This window comes from Pecten maximus, chromosome 15 (assembly GCF_902652985.1).
Source record: "Pecten maximus chromosome 15, xPecMax1.1, whole genome shotgun sequence".
Taxonomy (NCBI): domain Eukaryota; kingdom Metazoa; phylum Mollusca; class Bivalvia; order Pectinida; family Pectinidae; genus Pecten; species Pecten maximus.
The window spans coordinates 13385595-13408536 of record NC_047029.1 but is presented as its reverse complement, the minus strand read 5'-3'; the positions used below and the strand labels follow the sequence as shown (position 1 = coordinate 13408536).

Genomic DNA, 22942 nt, shown 5'->3' with positions numbered 1-22942 from the left:
AAAGGGGAGGGGCACCAATGTAAAGGGGTACAGTTTAAAGGGGAGGGGCACCAATGTAAAGGGGAACAGTTTAAAGGGGAGGGGCACCAATGTAAAGGGGTACAGTTTAAAGGGGAGGGGCACCAATGTAAAGGGGTACAGTTTAAAGGGGAGGGGCACCAATGTAAAGGGGAACAGTTTAAAGGAGAGGGGCACCATTGTAAAGGGGTACAGTTTAAAGGGGAGAAATGTAAAGGGGCACAGTTTCTAGTGAGATGGTGTATAGGGCAGAGTTTTCTAGGGGGCTATGAAATTGGGCACAATTTATAGGGGTGAAAAGAGGTACAGTCTATAGAGAGGGGTTTGTCTAGGTTGATACCAGACTTTTTAATTCATCTATGTTAACTTGATGACACCTTTGTTTGACAGTCGCTGGATAAGTGTAAAGCTCAGGAACAGAAGATAGAGGAGCTACAAACGCCATTGGAAGATCTCCGACGGGAAGCTCAGACAGAGTTTGACAAGGTAACATGTTTACGAGAGGTCATTTAGAAATGTACATGTGTGGTGTGTTTGCTGTACGATCTTACTAAAAAAAATGACTTTCACTGTTGATGTCAAAATTGGAAGTTTTGAAGATAGCATTATCTATTAGACTGGCTACCAACCCCTAGCTTTTGTAAAGAATTGCTGAATTCTAATTCTGGCTTATCTCCCCTTAGTTTGAAGCCAATGTCAACCGAGATAAAAAAAAATAAAAATTCTCGGCAATTTTGATATTCCAGAGACAAGAGCCAGTCTAATTTTTTATGTAGTATCATTGTTTCAGCGTTCCTTTTGGAGCAATATTTTGGTGTGTTTAGAAGTACAACAATTAGTCTTTAACCGATTGCAGATGAATAACAAGTTCTTGTTTGTAACTTAAAAATCAAATAAACACGTTTTATTAAAATCTAAATGTGGATTACATCATCATGATGTATAAGGAGAAATCATATGTGTGTGATTCTGTAGCCTAACAAACGATCGAGGGAAGGCCCAGTCGTGGAACACTTCACCTCAACACAATACAAGGTACTATAGTCATTGTAGAGGTATAAGGTGATAGAGGTATCAGTGGGAAGTATAGGTGTAATCCAAATATGTCACAGGGTACCACGATTGCAAGCTTGTCAGGGTTTTGCGCATGTTTATGGATCAGTTTGTAGAAACTTTTTTTTTTCATTGTACCCTTGTAAAAATATTTATTATAAGAAGCATCCAGCTTACAGTAGCACAATGTTTAACCTGTTGGTTCTAAGGTACAGCATGGTTTTAGTTCATTCTTATGTAGCTATAATTTATTTGCTTATGTTATGACAGAGGTTTTACCATTGAATTAACTACTTTTAAAAGCTGATGATCAGAAACTTATAATGTAAAAATTCGTTTTTTTTCTGGATGAATGGGATTTGACTTATTACATTATTTATTTTCTTTTATTTTCATCTAACACCTGGTGTCGGTTTACAATACACATTTTATGTCCGTTATTGTAAATTGGGATTAGTAAGTTTGTTTGCTTGTATATTTTTTTTTTTTTTTTTTTCTTTCTGTGAACAACTTTTTGAGGTGGGGTCTCCTTGTAGTAGTTGGTGACTACCTCACAGAATAGCATACGGCAAAATACGGTAAAGTGTCTTGCTAAGGACACAACCATGACAGCACAGACTGACCTGTACGTTTCCCAGCTTCCTGAGAAACACAAACCGACATGGTAGGGAGCATCGAACCATGACACGTTACCTATCCAGTGCTCTAACCGACTGAGCTATCGCGGTTCCCTGGGTGTAGTTAGAAATACCGAGAGTACAATACAATGTACAGGGTAAAACTTGTGGACATTGAGACCAGTAGAAATCGAAACCTTATCTAAAATATATGAAACAGTATTGAGTTAATGAAGACATTTCTGTATAATATGTGTATGGCAATGCCATGATATAATTCAAGAAAAGGAATACACACATTCAGGTTTTGAAGTAAAGAAGAAAAGAATTTTTCACTAATAATGTGATTAAGCTAATCAACTTTTGAACAACTGGGCCAGACTGTCAAAATGAATGTTCCATCTTAAGGGTCACACTGTCATTAAAGAATCACTAATCTTAGCTTAAACCTGATTAGAAACGAAATTAGGCAGCAAAAGGTGTTTGAAATATAAAGTTGGTGTCTTCCTACAAATAATCACAAGTTTAAATGTTACAGGATGTAATTGTTATGATACATATACACGTTTGATTGGCAGACTGTCCTGCAGACAGACACAGGTAAAACTGGTACACTTGTCTCCATCACTAGATGTAAGCATGTTTACTATTGGTCAATAGATATCAATCTTGTCATCACTGGTCAGTACATGTAAGCCTATCCACCATTGGTCAATGTCTCAGCATATGGTTGTAAGCCTGCACACCATTGGTCAATTTGTTGTCTGTTATGTCCTGTATTATATAAATAGTTTGCACCAATCCAAATACAGATTGAATCAGAGGTATCAAGCATGCTAACATTGTTACAACATTGTTACAAGTAATTAGGGTAATCATTAAAATCAGCATCATGTTTGGTTACCTGTTTTGATAATACAGTCAAACTTCGATGTTTCGAAGTTCAAGGGATTAATAGAAAAACTTTGAAACAGCAGGATTTCGAATTATTCATGGTTGACAATAAATCTATGTTTTCTTGATAATGACCATAACCATTAGCTGTTACATGTCATCGAATCGTCTTCATGTAACGATGATGTTGATCGTCGCCTATCAGACTCACATCGAAAAGTTTAGTATCTCGAACACTACAAAATGAAAAATACTTTTCATCAATTAAGCATTTCATTAATTAAACAAATTATGTATCGTTTACAAAACAATTTTATCACGTTTCAAAGATAAAACAAAAGAAGTACAATGCACACTAATTACGTTGTAGCTTTCTTCATTGATCAGGTATTTACCAACCGGTTTCACCCCCTTCAGCAGGTTTCCTTATAACAAAATACAAAGCTACTTTACCATAAAGTGTCACAATACAATTTATTGGATCATTCTTTGACTTGTGTATGGCTTGTTGGCGTTGTGATGGTATTGTTGGTGTTAATAGTAACTGGCTCTGCTGATGCCATGACAATATTATTTGTTTTATCTGTATGTGACTCATTAGCTTCATGACAATTTTGTTGGTTTTAATTATTGTTCCCTCCCCCCGTTGGAGATTAATGGAAGGCAATATAATGGTAATGCCATCGTCTGTCCGTCTATATCACCATTTCCAGACAATAATTAAATCTAAACGGACCAATCAAACTCAAACTTCACACACCGCTGCTTCATCAAAGGTGTATTGCTTGGAATTTCTTTTCAGGTCAACAGGTTAAAGGTCAAGGTTACTATAACAACAAATAGAAAATTGCTTTTCAGACAAAAAATGCTTCCTAATTAGGAGAACTTGTTTGGGATTGCTTTTCAGGTCAAAAGGTCAAAGATGAAGGTCACTTTCACTATTAAATAAGAAATTGGTTTCTAAGCAGATCAAATTAAAACTCACAAACTGCTTTCTTATTAGGGACGCTTGTTTGGAATTTCTTTATTGATAATGAACCAATCGGAGGATTAGTACCATTTAGATACATTTCGGTAATTCGTTTGTAAGTCTTGGGAAAATATTCTTTATTTTGTTGTTATCTTATTCAGTATTGTTTGTTGATATTAACTGTATTACTGGTATCTTATGCCTGATATTGTGGTGAAGATATATTTTTTTTCTCTTCACAAATTTACTATTAGTTAATGTGTATGAAAAAATGGTGAGCCCAACACGGAGATTCATTCAATAGTCCGATTTATTGGCTACGCTTTAGCCGAAACATGTCAACAGCGTTCTCAAATAAATCGGACTATTGAATGAATCTCCATGTCTGGCTCACCTTTTATTACCTGGATTTTTTGTGAGACCTCATGTATACACCTGTATCCACGGCAGATTCGTCTGCATTTCTACAATTCTCAACCTTCTGGGACGTTGTGTCTCCACCCCACGTATTACGATTAGTTAGTTTTTGTTTTTTTTTCTTCTAATAATGTCACATATTATTGATTTATGAATATCTACAAAGGCACTCTTACACACGTTTTCATCACTTGTAATATTTACTGATTACAACGGTAGTTATATCTACTGTGTACAGATGCTTCTGTCATTTCTTCTGTTCTTTAGTTTTGTGTCTTTAAGAAATGTATTGAAAAGGCTTCTTTATAAAATAACTTCAACTGTTTACACTAAGTGAACTCATTAAAATATGACCTAATTATATCTAATTTGACAAAGAGTACTAGTCTGTTTTCTCTGTTGTTGTGTTCACTGCAGTGAACTGTTGAATAATCATTTTTGAAAGTTAGTTTGACATTAGCTCAGTTTGCCCCTATCACCCCATTTTTACCCATGTTGACCTTTGTTGACCCTTATTGATATTTTTGTTTGATGTTGACCCCATGTTGACCCCTGTTTGATGTTGACTCCATGTTGACCCCATGTTGACCCATGCTGACTTCCGTTTGATGTCACACCAGGTCAACCCTAACTACCAGGCGGCCCTGACGGCTCTCAGTGTACTACACAAGAAGGACCTGGAGGAAGTGAGGTCGTACCGTGACCCTCCACAGATCGTCCAGTTTGTTATGAAGGCACTGTGTCTGCTCTTCAATGTCCCTCAGGAGTAAGTACAGACTATGATAAACCCATCTATTGTATGACATGTCATAACTATTGTAAGACACATGTCATAACTATTGTATGACATGTCATATATCGAGTGTGACACATGTCATAAATATTGTATGACAAATGTCATAACTATTGTATGACACATGTCATAGCTTGAGTGTGACACGTGTCATAGCTTGAGTGTGACACATATCATATCTATTGTATGACACGTCATAACTATTGTATGACACATGTCAAAACTATTGTATGACATTTGTCATTATTGTCATAACTCGATTGTGACACATGTCATAACTATTGGCCAACACATGTCATAACTATTGGCCGACACATGTCATAATACATGTCATAAGTTGAGTGTGACATCATGAAAGAATGATGTCACAAAATTATCTTGTAGTACAAAATGTCAGCCAAAACTCTTTCGCCCTCTTAGAATGATCATTTGAGAACTTAAATTGCTTGATTCCTCCTGAATATAAGTTAAACGATAAATAGAATATTACATTTGTGTCTCTCCAATATAGAATTATTTAAACTTGATACATAATATGATATATGACGAACCTTAAGACATTTAGATTCTCCATATACAGTATTATCATAGATTTCACACCAATCCCTGAATCCTTCAGAATCCCCCTCATGACTGAGTGCATTCCAAACTAAGCATGTTTTCATATTGATTGACAGCTGGGAGAATGCCAAGCTTCTGTTGATTAAGGAGAACGTTGTTGAGGACATGATGTTCTACGATAAGGACAACATTCCAAACGACATCTTTGAACAACTCGGCAACATCGTCCAACATCCGCTGTTCCAGCCAGATCTTATTACACGAGTGAGTCTAGCAGCCGCGGGTGTGTGTGGCTGGGTACATGCTGTGTACAAGTATGCTCATATTCACCGCAACATGCAGCCACGACTCAAAAACCTGTTGGAGCACGAGGAGAAGTTTACACAGGTATGGTGATAAGTCTATAGCGGTCTCTAATGGATTTCACTTCTGCAGCTAATTCAAATGTCCCAAATAAATGTCTATCAGAAAAAAAGGTAAAACAAATTTACATGATTAAGATTTAGCATATTTGTCAGGGTGCACAAAACAGTAGCAAAATTTACTTCTTAACAAAATATACTTCTTAACAAAATATATTTAGTGCTACGCAGTTTGTTTTTACCTAAATGCTGGAAACTTACAAATTCTGACCAATTGCATTACTTCTAGGAAATATGTCACAAAAATCTTTAACACTTTCTGACTTAGGTAGGGAGTATATATACTGTATATAGTTACATTAGCAATGGCCTTGTTTAACCCTCTTTTTGTTCTCTCTCATACTTAGGCTCAAGCCAAGTTAGGGCAGATGAGAGTGGAAGCTAACCGCATCAAGAGCTCGCTGGAAACCAAGATCGTTGACCACAAGGCAGCTGTCAAACGGGCCAAAACAATAGAAAAACACATGCAGGTTTGTATCTAACTAAAACGTTGTCCCTAATCTACCAATTTTTGATTTTCATTTGAATTAACTGACCCTAATTTCATGTGATTTTGATTGCTTGACTATGTTTATGTGACAGAGTATCGAGAAGATGATCGCCCGTGCCTGTAACCTGATGGAGAATATGTCTATGCAGCATTATCTATGGAAGTCAGAACTTAAGAAAGCAAAGACTCATGTTTTAACTGCCCCTGGTGACGCTCTCGTAACCGCAGCAGCCGTATTGTACCATGGTCCCTTAGAGGACAAGTTCCGCGCCGACCTACTTCAGGACTGGCTTGATCGCTGTCGTCAGGGAAACTTTACCCTGAACCAACACATGGGACAGGAGAGGTATCCACTCAGTAGTATCTTGGAGGGCCTGGAACAGAAGGATGCTCCAAGTGACAGCTCCCAGGCTGGGGATTCCAGTATTCACAGTGACAGTGCTGCCTCTATACCAAGTCTTCCAGAGATCCGGATTTACAGGTATCCCCCGACTGTGTATGACACTCGTAAGTACTACAAGTCGGAGTTAAAGAAACGTGGCAGCATCGAGTATGACGGTACACTTAACATTGAGGGTGAAGGAGAGGACTCCGATGATGAGGATGATCAAAGTATCCTCCTCAATAGGACCGGCTACATCCTACAGGAGATCCTGTCAGACTTTGATGAACTGAGCAAGTGGCGTCTTGACAATCTGCCTACAGATCTACATTCAATACAAAATGCTCTACTCATGCGAGTCAGCTGTCACAACCGAAAACACTGCTGGCCTCTTCTCATAGACCCCGACAACCAGGCGCAAATGTGGGTGCGCACTCTTCAAACAAGTCGCAACATCTTCTCCGAAAAGGACCTTCGGGCAAGCTCTCCTGATGATGTGGATGGTATGTACATATGAACACTAATTTCAGTAAATAATGGTGTTATTGCTGGGATGGATTGCAGTATTGGAATATCTTTGTTTAATTAAATCTTAATAAATTATAATTTTAAATGTACAGGGAATTTTTGTTAAACATTTTATCATTGTAATAGTTACAAGGAAATATACATTTTGAAATTTTGCTTTGATTATATCACATGGTATAATAGATGCTTTAAAATAACACCTTCATTGTTTTGGTATTTCAGTGAAAAATTGAAGTCTAAGAATTGTTAAAAATTATTGTGAATTTTCTGATCCAACATTGTATTGTTACAGGTATCCCCCTGGAGTCGAGTAGAGATAAAGAGAGTACATCTGATCCACTTCCACCAAGTCGTGGTACCATCCTCACATTCTCCGATGTGTACTCAGAGGGCCAGACCACAGACGGCCACAACACCACTGATGGCCACACGACAGACCGCACAGCGTACACCTCGACAAGTGCGGCCACCATGACAACCGACTACACAAAGAGCGGAGGCCGTCATTCACGCCAAACCTGGAACAGTGAGGACCTCAGGCCTGTCACCTCCGTAACCAATAGTTGGGAAACCATTAGTCTCCGTGCCGACCAAAATGTGGACCACCCAGAACACAATCTGTGGATCGTAGAGGCTGACGACCCTAGTCTTGACAGCAAACTCATCAATGCTATAGTTCATGGTAAGTAAGAGGCGAACTGTTCCATTCTCATTTTTAATGCTTTTTACTTAAAAAATTGAAATCCTTTTTTTACTTACTATGGTGATGATTACTAAAGAGGTTAAGCAACCCTAGGTGTACGTTTATGTGTACGAGGAAGGGGAATCACCGAAATTTTGTGTGTATGACATCATCAATTTATGTGGTTTTGTATCTGCTACATGTAACAACAACTTGTAGCACAGCATTTAAATGTTAAATCTGACCATGTAGACAATTGTGTTTGAATGAAAGATTTTCACAATTTAATTTGCTGTAAATTATGCCTTAGACCATCTGTATTTTCTAACACAATTGGGTCTTTCTCTGTTTAGTTGCAAAATGTCAAGGAATGGAGTGTTCAAAATAGGCTTAAAACATACCTTCATTCACATACAGGTATATGTCGTAATGTCCTTTTACGATGTTCCAGATAACGTTGATTTGTACGTGTAGCCTACACGCACACGTTAAGTTGCTTAACTTCTCTATTATATTGAAACTGTAGTTCAACAAGGTACATATATCTATTATTAGTTTAGTTGTGTAATATGCTATGAATAATAATTTGCTAAACATAATTCCTCAATGATTTTCTTGTTTAGCTACATCTTCTATGTACATTTTTCATTGTTTAGGTATCACGGTGCTAGTTACCCACCTGGAGAGGAAACCCCTTGACCCACTGTTCCGCGGACTACTGTTGAAGCAGTTCTTTGTAGATAAGGAGGGACACAAAATCATTAAAGTTGGCAGTTATGAGTTCCGATACCACCCTAACTTCTGTCTGTACCTTAGCACCTCTGTACCACTCTTCCTCAAAGGTAGGTTTCCTGTCTCTGTTCATCCACAGGCGCTCCCCTCGTCTGTCAGTACACGTAATGTACGCAATTGTATATTTCTGTGAATTTGCGCATACAATGTACACTTGCGTATAGTGTGCAGTTACGTTTTTGAGGTTCATTTTCAGAAAAAAATTTTTTTAAAGGAATCGGAAATTTTCTTTATATAAATATATATAAATTTTTAACGTTTAACTTGAACGTCACGGTAGCTGAATACTCCAGCATAAGATGATAGAAATCTATAACTTACCAAAGGTAGGTTTTTTTGACAAACGGGGTGTGTACTTGTGGTTGGTCAAGGTGTAAGTGAGACTTAGTTCCATGTGATTTATGGGAGTTTTTTGTTGTTGTTATGAGATAGTATAAGGACCTCCATTTTATTTATACGTTCTCAAGTAATCTACGAGTTTTATTTTTACTGTTTTAGGAGAGAGATTATATCCCAGTTAAATAAAAGAGTTACATGTCGCTGCACTCTGTAGAAGTATGCTCCAGTTTAACTGTTTTACGAGGAAGTTATCTGCCCCTGTTTGTCTATTATATAGAAATATACGCCCATCTTATAACAGTTACGCGCCCTTGTTGTAGGTGACGGCCTGTACAGTGTCCCAATCCACAGGATGTGCATTATCAACTTAGCCATGAGCGATGAGGCTATCATCAACCTACTTCTCATCAAGACAATGAAGATTGAACGAAAGGAGTTTGAGGGACAGAAACGCTCCAATGAGAATGACATTATCCTCCATCGCCAAAGATTATTCCAGGAACATGTAGGTTTTCACGTCTAGCTACTTATCTGATCATGATGGAAAAAATATTAGTTTCTAAGTTAATCTGATTAAGAGATATGTTATTATTTTTAGCTGAGATTTATGTTTTCATGTTTGCTACACTAGAAGTTGATCATTGATTGTAATGAAAACAAACAGCAAATTACAAAAATATATGACTTTTTTTATTGGAGATTATTTACAAACACTGCTCTTTTGGTACTTCTTACTGGTTGTGCTGTATTTAAAGCTCAGTGAATTTCTCACTCTAAATGTCCTAAATACCTCTGTTAGTTTCCTCACCATCGATGCCTTTTGTCACCAGGAGCTGATTCGCGAAAAGACTCTGAACTTAGATGTACCCATTCTGGAGGACAGGACTATGCTGGAGTCTCTGGTTGCATGTCAAAAGGAAGTGGAGCGTAACCGCCTCATTCTGGAGGAGACGCGCTATATGGGTGAAAACTTGGAGGAAAAGTTTGCCAACTACATGGGGATGATCATGAACTCTGCCGTGGTTTACAACACCATCAAGCGTATGGCCGTACTCCATCATCACTACTATCTCCCCTTCTACAAGTTCATGGACATTTTCTCCAGTGTGCTAAGGATGTGCTACCGGGGCAAGGGAAGCATAGGTAAGTTGAATATATATATGCTCTTAGAATCAATGCAGAATAGATACTCCAGTGTGAACCACTAGGGAAAGGTCACTCAGTCTGGTCGAAGAAAAGAAACATACCTGCTGTTATCCACTACATGTATATCAGGGGAGGGGCCGCGGTGGCCGAGTGGTTAAGGTGTCTTAACGCTTTATCACTATCCCTCCACCACTGGGTTGCGAGTTTGATACCTACATGGGGCAGTTACCAGGTACTGACCGTAGGCCGGTGGTTTTTCTCCGGGTACTCCGGCTTTCCTCCACCTCTTAAACCTGGCACGTCCTTAAATGACCCTGGCTGTTAATAGGACATTCATGGCACCATCCATGGATACAGTCTTCATAAATCTTTAGCTGTTGATATTTTTTACACTTGTGTACAGGCAGCTTCTGTGGCAAAGTAGCAGGAACTATGTATCTACAATGTTTACAATTACAGGCAAAATATGTATTTGATGGAGTAGGTAAGAAAAACATCTGTATTCAGGTATTAACTGTGGTCAAATTTCAGTTTTCAAACATAACAAAGTAGTTTATATGACCTTTGCCCTTTCTCCCTACAGGTGCCCCTGAAGCGAGGGCCCAAGAGCTGTCGGATGCCATGTCCTCTGCCATCTACAAACAGGTTGCCCTCATGATGTTTGAGCAGCACTTCGCCCTCTTCCAACTCCTTGTTGCCATGGAGAGCATGCGACTTACACGTAAAACCTCGACAAAAGAATTAAGTCTTTTCATCAACGGCTTTGAGAAGACTGGCCTGGACGAATCAGTACTTCTGGAAAATAAACCTCAGTGGTTGACAAATCAGGTTGGTATCTAAAATTCGTACAAAACGTGGCAAAATATAAAATAGTTGATAAGAGAAAAATTTTTGACTTACGAGATTTGCTTCTTGTCTTTTGAAGGATTTTTCCTTTATTATAATTATCAAATGGGAAAAAATTCAGATACAAATTTAAGTTGTACCTCTATCGGATGAAAAAAAGCCATACCTAAAAATTTACTGACCGAGAACTGTTTTTTCCCCTCCAGGCCTGGGTAGATTGTCTCGTGATGGAACAGCTCCATCATCCATTCCATGGACTCCGACGGTCACTTCAACAGACAAGTGTTCAATGGCAGGAGTACTTCCAGGTAAGATTCAGTCAGATCAAACTTCCAGGTAAGATTCAGTCAGATCAAACTTCAAGGTAAGATTCGGTCAGATCAAACTTCCAGGTAAGATTCGGTCAGATCAAACTTCCAGGTAAGATTCGGTCAGATCAAACTTCCAGGTAAGATTCGGGTCAGATCAAACTTCCAGGTAAGATTCGGGTCAGATCAAACTTCCAGGTAAGATTCGGTCAGATCAAACTTCCAGGTAAGATTCAGTCAGATCAAACTTCCAGGTAAGATTCGGGTCAGATCAAACTTCCAGGTAAGATTCGGTCAGATCAAACTTCCAGGTAAGATTGGGTCAGATAAAACTTCCAGGTAAGATTCAGTCAAGATAAAACTTCCAGGAGATCATAGAATGATTGAAGTGCTTGTACTGGATATAAAGATATATTTGTATATAGTTGTGGAGCTTTTAGTTATTAAACCTTTTAAAGCTTTATCCAGGAAGTTTAGGAAGACATTGGCTGTTTGCTGAAGGCCCAGTAATGATATAACCATGGATGATAATTTGTAAACCACTTTGAGATGGTTATGTTGCTGTGATATAGCAGTATATAAAACTACAAATTATTTTTATTATTATATGTTTGCATATGAACAGATCGAGAGAAGTTGCCAATAACTTCCAGCATAATGCATGATCACAGTTTTACAGTTGAACCTCTAAGGACATAGTCATGATTTTGGGGATGATGTTGGGAGCAGAGACGAACCTTTGTGAGCTCAATAGAAATGTGTTATAAGAGATGTACAATGTTTATTTCAGCACCCAGTGGCCCTAATGAACCCTGTACCAGGCTCCACCTTACAGGATCTGACCGTGTTCCAAAAGTGTATTCTCTGGAAAATCATCTGTCCGCATCGGGTAAATATGACAAGTAGTCATGGGATATCATTGAATCCAAAATGTTTTAGTCACGCCATGATGAGAGTATATACTATACTGTATAGTTGTTCAATTCTACAGGGCTAATATTTTGGGGTTGTCCAAGCTGTCGAACCTAGATGTAGTTCATAGATATGAACTATTGGGCAGGCATGCCTTATATGCAGTAAACACTTGTATATGTTTCAGTGTAACTGGGCGAAAAAAAATCTCCCGCAAATATTACCAGCAAAACAGTATTATAGTAAACATGCGTTCTGTATTAAATTACCTCGACTACAGGGAAAATAAATCTCCCACAAATATTACCAACAATTGCAGTATTATAGTAATCACTTATGTGTTCTGTATTAAATGACCGTGACTACAGCTAAAATAAATCTCCCACAAATATTACCAAAGATTACAGTACATTGTATTATAGTAATCACTTACACATTCTGTATTAAATGACCCCGACTACAGCAAAAATAAATATCCCGCAAATATTACCAAACTATACAGTATTATAGTAATCACGTATGTCTTCTTTATCTAATAGGGCGAAAATAAATCTCCCACAAATATTATCAACTACACAGTATTATAGTAATCACGTATGTCTTCTATATCTAATAGAGCGAAAATAAATCTCCAACAAATATTATCAACTAAACAGTATTATAGTAATCATGTATGTCTTCTATATCTAAGAAAATAAATTTACCAACTACACAGTATTAATGGTAGTAATCACTATGCATTCATCTGTCAATCCATAGTAATTAAACTTAAAATGAACTTTATGAACCCCTGGACATATTTTATTATACCCCCACAACGAAGTTAGGGGGGTATACTGGAATCAGGTTGTCCGTCCGTCCATCCGGACAACTCCTCCTAAACTGATGGGCCCATTCCAATGAAACTTCACACAAATATAGAGGACCATGTGTAGATCTGCATGCCATTTTCTTTTTCCCAAAATTATGGTTGCTATGGCAACTGGTCACTATAAACAGGTTTTCCGATAAGAATCTTAACTTTAAGTTTGTCCGGACAACTCCTCCTAAACCGAAGGGCCGATTTCAATGAAACTTCACACAAATATAGAGGACCATGTGTAGATGTGCATGCCACTTTCTTTTTTCTCAAAATTATGGTTGCTATGGCAACTAGTCACTATAAACAGGTTGTCCGATAAGAACCCTAACTTTAAGTTAATCCGGACAACTTCTCCTAAACCGAAGGGCCGATTTCAATGAAACTTCACACAAATATAGAGAACCATGTGTAGATGTGCATCTCACTTTCTTTTTCTCTAAATTATGGTTGCTATGGCAACTGGTCACTATATCACTTGGTTATCTTAGTTAGCCTCTAATTAACAGTTCCAATTCACCATTGACTTGTGCAGATTGCGGGGGTATTAGTCAGCCATCCTGGCGACAGTTCTAGTTTATACTGGTATCATGTTCTACACATGGTTTAATTTTGGCAGTCATCAGTCAAGGGTTAAAGGTCAAAGCTGAGTAGTGATATTCTATAACTTTATATGTCACAATTACTGGGAAGTTTGCCTATTGAGGATTGTTGAACTAGATTAATGATTTTCTTTACAGTTCGCAGAAATAGCCTCGGCTTTAACCCTGTATGAGTTGGGGAGCCTGAGGAAAGTGCCTGATCACTACAACATTAGGGAGGTGTACAACTACGTAGACAACACTACCCCGGCCATCCTCGTACTGCCTAACTCTCACAACGAACCAACCATGTCCGAGGGCACCAAAGGTAGGTCCTACCGTGTACAATGTTGTATACCCAAGTCCTTGACTGTAAAGTAACATTAAGTTCCTTATTTCTGAGGGGTTTTGTTTTTTATTATTTTTTAAAGTTGAATAAAAAATTATGAAAAATTAATACCTTGACAGTAAAAGTTTATATATAGAAAATTGTAGTCTATATCAGTTATGCCATTTCTGCTGCGAACCTTTGGTATAAATCTAGGAAAATTTGATTATCAAAAAACAAAAAGATCATGTTATGCCCCAAACACATCCTTGTGTTAATATTTATACTCAAAACCTTTGGCATTTCCAGGTAACACATATGTCACACCTGCGCATGAGATCAAGCGTCTTGCAAAAGAGGTTGGCATGGATGGCAAGGTAAAGGTCATGAACTTTGGGGTGAAAGGTCAGACATCTGAAGCTCGTCATGCCCTAGAGGAGTGTATACAGAATGGTTACTGGCTTCTGCTACAGAACTATCACCTATCAGAGGAGCCGTCACGCTCCTTCTTCGCTCTCCTAAAGGTTAGTCTACAAAGGCCGCAATTTAAGATAAAATATGGTGATGTTTTTTTTTTTCCATGATTAAAACAGCCAGATCATCACTAAAGACTAAAACATTGTTAATGTAAGTGAGGGTTTAATGCTTTTGGGGGTATTTCAATTTTAAAATATAGGCATCAACTTTAAATATTTGTACAAGAGTTTTTAGCATAACGAGTATTATACAGATGTCTGTCGATGTATTACAGGATATTGTGTACAGTAAGTGTTTTGTATAACCTGTATTATACAGATGTCTGTCGATGTATTACAGGATATTGTGTACAGTAAGTGTTTTGTATGACCAGTATTATACAGATGTCTGTCGATGTATTACAGGATATTGTGTACAGTAAGTGTTTTGTATGACCAGTATTATACAGATGTCTGTCAATATATTACAGGATATTGTGTACAGTAAGTGGGTACAACACGAGCGTCGGAGACAGCACACAGAAGTTGTAGACAACACAGCTAACCTTGTCGTGTATGCCAAGCCCACCATTAACCCTGATAACGACCTGGTCATCCATGATACATTCCGACTCTGGATCACGACTAAAGCCGACGCTGGGCGTCAGATCCCAGGTAAGAAACACACAAACTAAATCTGTACAACTGTTAGTGTAACTATTGAATACCTGATACTGGAATCAATTCAGATGCTAGCTATTGAGGTGTATATCTTGTTATCTCTTATGAATTAATTCTCCATCTGAAATTCTGAAGTTAAACATTGGATCACTTTAGTCAAATCTATACAATGCTGAAGAATCAAAGAATTGCATGAAATTCCAAATAAAATAAAAAGTGATGGGAAAAGATACCAGTAAGAAATGCTGTTTAAAATTGGTGCTTTTATCTAAACACTGAGGATACATTTTTTACAGGAGTCTTGGTTCAGCATGGGTTCAAGGTCACTTGTGAGCAGACTGGCAACTTCAAGGCTACCCTACAGAAATCTTACCGCTCGACTGCTTTCCTCTTGACAGATTTCCTAGCTGACAATCCTAAGGTACTTCATTTTCCTTGCCTTTAAGTTCTGGACTTGGTACATTTTGCTCCACATTGCAGCTGTGAGCAGTTGTTAGAGGACAGGCAAAGTACATGTATATGTATTTAGTTTGTAGTCTCGTCTTACCTCGTTCTGTACACTGCAGTAGAATTTAGTACATATTCAGGTATTATCTACACTTCAGTAGAATTTCAGTATACATGTACATGTATATTCAGTTTGTGTTATATATACTGCAGTAGAATTTCAGTATATGTTCAGTTTAGTTATCAACACTGCAGTAGAACTTCAGTATATATTCGGATGTTATCTACACTGCAGTAGAATTTCAGTATAAATTCAGGTGTTTTCTACACTGCAGTCAAATTTCAGTATATATTCAGTTTGTGTTATCTACACCGCCATAGAATTTCAGTACATATTGTGTATTATAGTATTATAATACTGCAGTAGAGTTTCAGTACATATTCAGTTTGTGTTATCTACACTGCAGTAGAATTTCACGATGAATACATGTTCAATTTGTCTATAACAGCTTAAGAAGTGTAGCTACATCATTCACCGGTATATTCCCTACACTGCAGCAGAATTTTAGTACATATTTGTTTGTATTCTTACACTGCAGTAGAATTTCAGTACACATTCAGTACACATTCAGTACATATTCTGTTTTGTTACAGTTGAAGAAGTGTAACTACATCATGCCACTGGCTCTGCTGCATTCCCTGCTACTACAGCAAAGTTTTTACGGCCGGAATGCCTTTCCGCGGAGAAAGCTTCTGGACTCTGACTGACCTTGCCCTGGCCGTGGATATGTTTAAGAAAGTGATGAAATTCAGCCACAGTGTAGAGGGAGTGAAGGAACTTGTTTCTAAAATCTATGTTGACCACTGCACCGACCAGACCGATGGTCATGTGGTCAGTACCTTGGTCAGCTCTCTGGCAGAGTATGCGACCAATCCAGATAAAGCAGTAAGTGTTTTGAAATAAATTTCAAAATATGAAGAATAAGGATTGTGATATAGGTAGACACAAAAAACCATTAGAAATGAATTGAATTATAGATAATTGTATCGTATTGTAGCGGTTAAAATGAAAACATCTATCTGAAAAAAATTATCTGGTAAGGCATTTACATTCTATGAAGCAAAACTACCAAATCCTTTCTAGATATTAACATAATTGATTTTGGTAGATATTTAGGGGTAGTGATATAAAGTATCTTTTAGGATTCTTTTTCTAATGTGTGAAATGTAATAAAGGTTATATATGTATATTTGAACCTTTGCCATACCAAATTGATGTTCAATAAAGATAGTATATATGTACAATAAGCCTGTTGTCATTGTCAGAACACTTTAACTTGACGTTTCATATATGTATTAAAATGATGACATGTCATTGTGCTCGTGTCACGCTATGGTCCCAATACATGTAGTTGTAAATGTGTTTTATGTCTTTGGCTGCTGAGAGAAGGAGCATTGAAATATATTTCTGATATTATACATAGGGTCTAACAGGAGTGTTAGAGTGTATCTCTAAAACTTCATAAATACATGACAACAGATTCTAGCTCCTCTAATTAACGGTTATTGTATTTGATAACGAAGAATTGTACTGATTAAGTGTTCACCATTGTTTTCTCAGGCTCCCAAGGAGAAATCCAATATTGTGACTCTTTTGGAGAAGTTACTCCAATCCAAGGAAAACTTCCAACTCCGACGAGCAGTTGACTCCCTTGAAGAACTCTCTGCTAAAAGCTATGGATTGCCGGAGTCAGCGGATGCCAATGTTACTGCTGTCACCAGCAGGTAAAGTTAAAAAACATTCATTTTAACTTTCACCGTATTTAAGTGTTAAGTCTGGGTTTGTGTGATACAGAACTGTTACAGAATATTAGTTACATGACCTATGTTTAACATTTTATTTATGAAATATGAGAAAATATTTAATAAAATCTTATATTGTCACCATTTATATCATCATTTGTGATATAACTTATTGGTATATTTTTTACGTTTCAAAAATATTTTTTTCTAAATCAAAATAATTTAACGGGAATTGGGCAACAGGCTGTGCCTATACAAGCCCTCTAGAGCCCTTACACTTTTGGAATTGACCATTCAGAATGGTATCTTTTATTCACTGCATTGATATCCCCAATTTTTCAGTTCTGATGAAAATGAAGCGACATTATCACATCGTATGTCCATTTCTGTTGTAGAGTGTTAGTAAGGACCTGATTCAGGTGACCGGAGCCCCAGAACTTTTCCAGAAGGTTACCACTAGTACACCCCCTATGGGTTGGTATGCTGAGGCTGTGTTCCCTCGCCTAGTGGCCGCCCTACAGGCCTGTCCCACTCTGCCCGGCACCAACAGGAACCAGGTGTTACCTTGGACACCTTCCTTCATGGTGAGGTGGAGTGCTATCGTAGCTTGCTGACCACTATCCAGACTGAACTTGCCTTGCTCCAGCGTCGTGCCCGTGGGGAAATCCTCCTCAGCAAATCTTTCCAAGATGTCATCTCGGCTCTCAGTAGTGACCGTGTGCCAGAAGCCTGGTTGGCACAGACGTTTCCGTCAGCATCCAGTTTTACAGAGTGGATAAGCATTCTGCCCACCAAGATCGAGACACTATTGTCCTACTTCAAACAATCACCAAACATTCCCACCTACAACCTGTCTGCCTTCATGCGTCCAGACCGCTTCCTTGAAGCTATCAAACAGACCCATGCTCGCAAAAACTTCAAGGATGTCAACTCCATCGAGTTTGATGTTCAGGTCAGTATACCATTACAAATTGTTGTTGAGGTGAACATATATCTACTTATATTAATAGCATTAGGATGAAAGCCTCAGGAAATCAATCCAAAATTAGATCTCAGTAAACAATAAGGATAGGTATGACTTTGGGATTAACGTCTGCATCTATCCATCAGCCCCTCTGGTAAATGTCTTGGTGCAGATTTTTTCAGTGGCCTAATTTAGTTAGATCCTGTGTTATTGTCCAAATTTTTGGTATGGATGTTCATGTGGAGTCTAACAAGGACAGGATGGATTTAATTTGAGAAATAATTTCTATTTTTTTTTAATTTTGGACATATTGGGACAATATGGATATAATTTCTGGTAATAATTTTTTGTTTTTTTGTTGTATTTTTGTTTTGTTTTTATGTTGTTGTTTTTTATGTTTTACCGATTTTGTACTTTACTTTTTTGGGACAATTATTACCAATTCTAAGAATACTTAGATATCAAACAAAAAATAATTGAGAGAGTCAAAAGGGTGTATTATACATTTATTTACGGGGCTCTTGTTAAGAAATTTCATACTTTTAGCTTACCTTTCACAGAGAGGGAGAACTAATCTTGTCACTCCAGCTCAGTGTTGGTTTCTAAATATAAATTTGTCTTAGCAGTACTCTTGTTTACAAGAGGAAAGAAGGTTATCTCCCCTAAATTTTACTTTCCTCTACTTTTAGGCTAAGTTACCTCCGCTGATGTTTACTTTTCTCTACTTTTAGGTTAAGTTACCTCCCATGATGTTTACTTTCCTCTACTTTAAGGTTAAGTTACCTCCCCTGATGTTTACTTTCCTCTACTTTAAGGTTAACTTAATTATCTCCCCTGATGTTTACTTTCCTCTACTTTTAGATAAGTGGAATTAAGGCTAAGTTACCTCCCCTGATGTTTACTTTCATCAAATGTTTGATAAGAATTGACCTCCCCTGATGTTTACTTATCTCTTTTTGATGGGAAGAATTTAGGCAAACTTACCCCCTGATATTTACTTGCATCAACTTTTTGATGAGAGGAATGCTAAGTTACCTCCCCTGATGTTTACTTTACTCTAATTTGAAGAGATGAATTTAGGTTAAGTTACCTCCCCTGATGTTCACTTGCGTCAACTTTTTGATAAGAAGTGACCTCCCCTGATGTTTACTTATCTCTTTTTGATGGGAAGAATTTAGGCAAACTTGCCCCCGATATTTACTTGCATCAACTTTTTGATGAGAGGAAGGCTAGGTTACCTCCCCTTAGGTTTGAATGAAAGACTTTTATCTACAGTCAATGATGAGGAAAACACCTGTGTATTTGGTGTTGTGATGAAGACACCATATTTCTCTCATCTGTCCTGTTCCCCATCACAGTGCTTCTTCACTTTGATGTTGTTGGCTTTGCTCTCCAAGGGGGATCATTCCCTCATCATCACTTAGTGTTATGAAAAAAAGAAAATTAGCTGTGGAGAAAACCTATGACCCCAGAACAGATTAGTACAGGATTATCAATCCACATATAAGCTTAACAACATCTGTGAACTGATACAGGAGCATTTCTCGTGTTTAATGGGCATTCCAAGCAGAAAAAATGTTCTGACGGAAAGACCATTTTAATCAACTTGGTGAAGTACAGAGAAAGTGAGAAAAAACATTTTATAAGCATTAGTGTGTTTGGTTTGATCTGGGCTGAACCTTGCCTGTAAATATATTAAAAAATGTATATATATATACTTTCTTCGTCATTTGTGTTACTATGATATATGCTGTATATATATATATGTATCATGGGCCTCTGCTTATATCTAATATGATAAACTAATATCTTATTTGAAAATGGTTTCAAGAAAATTTAGTTAGATCTGAATGATGTGAAATTTTAAAAAGTGTATACAGATTTATCATATCTAAAATACTTATGTTATATCTAGCCTCCTAGGATGTTACTTCAGATCTTTAACAACCTACATATATACCTGCAATGTCAGTGGAGAGCTGTACATATACACACTAGTATACATAGCATATGAGTACTGTACAGTTACATAGTGTGTAGATTGGGTACTAATCTTACTAATCATTGTGATGTAGTATGCATCCTTGCCGACAGGAGAAAGTTAGGGGAAACTTGGTGCATAATTCTGACAATCAGATAAGTGTCTTGAGAGAGTATTCTCATCAAGAGGCTGTGTACATAAACATCGGCTGGTGTGTGGATTCTGTCTACACCTATATCTGATGTATTGTCTCCCTGCTGTAGCACCAGTCGTGAACATAAACTTACCCATCAGTATATACCCCCTGTGATGGTGAGGTATAGGGTCACTCAAGTCTGTCTCTCTCCATAATGGTCTCCTCCACATCCCCGGCTGATAAAGATTTTTTATTGGGGGGTCTTTAATTATCAATGCCTTGTCCAAATATTAGGCCCCATGTTCAACTTGGAATACATTGCAGACATGTATATTCTTAACGATTTCCCAAAGGAAAGCATGGGATATTTCTCTATTTAAGAGGTCGCCTTAAACTATGATTTTTCCCTTAACTTCAATATTACCTTCATATGAAAAAATTTAAATTGTGGAATTTTCTTAATTTGAGGAATATGTTGATAAAACGGGGCACCTGACTGAACAATTTTATTGTGGGGTTTTAATTTGTGTATCTGGTACAATGTTTGTATTATTTATGGATGTATGTGACATTTAAATCATATCCAAAGCATTGGATTGATATACGTTACCCCCTACAACCTGACAGTACTCCCTAGATCAAAATAATTGCTGTTTATTGGTAACTTGGCTATAACTTCAATGGATTGATGGTTAACCCTTCAGACAGGAGTGATTAGCACGGTCTAAGGAGGAAGACAGATATTGAAAAAGGACTATTCTTATATTATTCGTTTGAAGTTAAGTAACCTGGAAATTGGTCTGCAAAAAGGATGAGAATTATACACCAGGGCCAGTTGTTTAAAAGGTGATAGCTAATCACATTTCAACAATTTTAAAATCCTGATAAAATCATTTCTGGTAAAGCAAACTTGACAGAAGTTCATGAAACTATATAGAGCTCGTCGGTCTCCCTACAGTTTCCTATTTTAAGGAATACACCCACTCAGGTTTTGAAAGTAATGGAGAAATGATATTTTCACTAAACTGGTGATTAAGCTAATCACATTTTGAACAACTAGACCCAGAACATAGTACATGTAATAGTGTAAAATATTGTTATTCTGGAAAAAAAAATGTAGTTAAATGACGAACATTGCTACAAAACTACGTATTTCTGTTCCAGGTGATGCCTGCTGGGATGAACCCATCGACACCTCCAAGAGATGGTATATTCCTAGCTGGTTTGACATTGTACAATGCCCTTTGGGACACATCTCGGGGCACACTGATGTCCAATAATACGGACTCACAGCCATGGCAGGAGATGCCAGTCCTCTGGCTCAAACCAACAGACGTTGGGTCTCCTCTCAATCAGAAGTACCACCTTTACCCATGTCCTGTATACTGTACCTCAGATTCCAGTAAACAGGGAGACCCCAACCTCGTCACCTGTCTACCCCTGCCCACACTGGACCCTCCCAGTGCCTGGCATCAGGCTCGAGTCTTCCTCGTCAGTGGGGTGTGACAGGGCACTACTCAATCAAAAACGTGAGAAATATTGAGTGTCTGAATCCATCTTATCCATGGTACGGCTGAAAAACTCCAGTGTTTATCGGATACGGATGGTAATCCTGTAAGTCACAATAATTAGTACCAGCAAAACTGGGAAAGACTTTTTAACTGGTTCAAATGTGACATTAAAGTGATACTGCTGAGATACCATTCCAAGTTGTACAAAATATTCCTCTGAAGTCTGTGATATTGTTATTTTATTGTTTTATAGGATGTATATATATATGTATATAGTTGTAAATATAAAATAAGAGTTATGCGTGGATATATCCATAGCTTCACTGCTGAGTACATTTTTGATGTGAATCTTTACTTTCACTGCTAATCTGTGTGATAATCCGTCCGTTGTTACACTTGTACATGATGAATTACTAGGGATATTTGTAAGTAAATAATTAGGACTGCCTTTTCCTTTGTATATATAGCTGTCTTGTTTAATTAAGGTTATCTTGATCATCTTGACAAGATTAGTCAGCTGCTGTCCGTCCAAAGTGAGAAATATACATATATAAGATTACTGCTGATGTCGGCTCAAGGAAGATGAGCTGCTGTCCCTTCCAGAAACTAACATCTCTACTGCTAAGTCAGCTCAGCTGTCCGTCCAATAAAAAGAAACCATATTTTTACAGACAATATGCAGTTGTAGTTTTGTACAAATGTCTGAACACTTAACATATTTGTGGTGTTGAGAACTAATGTTCTACATGAGGTTGATACTTTGACTTTAATTTATCAAAAGTCCAGCAGCATAAAAATATTTAAGCATTCCCAACAATGATGTTGCAACAATGCAATATTATGCAGTATTATTCTTTATTTTTATGAAATAAGAGATGAAATCTATTTATTTGTTAAGTGCTTATTTATAATTGGGCTAGGTATTTTTATATCTGTGCCAAAACTGTATATTGTACACATGCCTGTATGGTCTGTGTGTAAACTATTTGCATGAGACTTTCAAAAAATAAAATGTAAGAATATTTA

The 22942-nt window shown here is 37.5% G+C and overlaps 1 protein-coding gene across 1 annotated transcript in view; it reads left to right on the top strand.

Moving 5' to 3' along the window:
• Positions 1–22942, top strand: part of LOC117343201 (dynein heavy chain domain-containing protein 1-like) — a 73674-nt gene extending 50732 nt beyond the window's left edge. Inside the window, 22 exon segments of the mRNA XM_033905537.1 lie at positions 409–504; positions 4590–4735; positions 5440–5710; positions 6093–6215; positions 6328–7120; positions 7438–7827; positions 8484–8669; positions 9279–9463; positions 9789–10101; positions 10688–10932; positions 11157–11258; positions 12049–12147; positions 13770–13938; positions 14248–14462; positions 14885–15068; positions 15371–15495; positions 16176–16265; positions 16267–16467; positions 17143–17306; positions 17722–17888; positions 17891–18276; positions 21570–22942. Coding sequence (XP_033761428.1) covers positions 409–504; positions 4590–4735; positions 5440–5710; positions 6093–6215; positions 6328–7120; positions 7438–7827; positions 8484–8669; positions 9279–9463; positions 9789–10101; positions 10688–10932; positions 11157–11258; positions 12049–12147; positions 13770–13938; positions 14248–14462; positions 14885–15068; positions 15371–15495; positions 16176–16265; positions 16267–16467; positions 17143–17306; positions 17722–17888; positions 17891–18276; positions 21570–21911 — 4992 coding nt within the window. The 3' untranslated portion in view covers positions 21912–22942.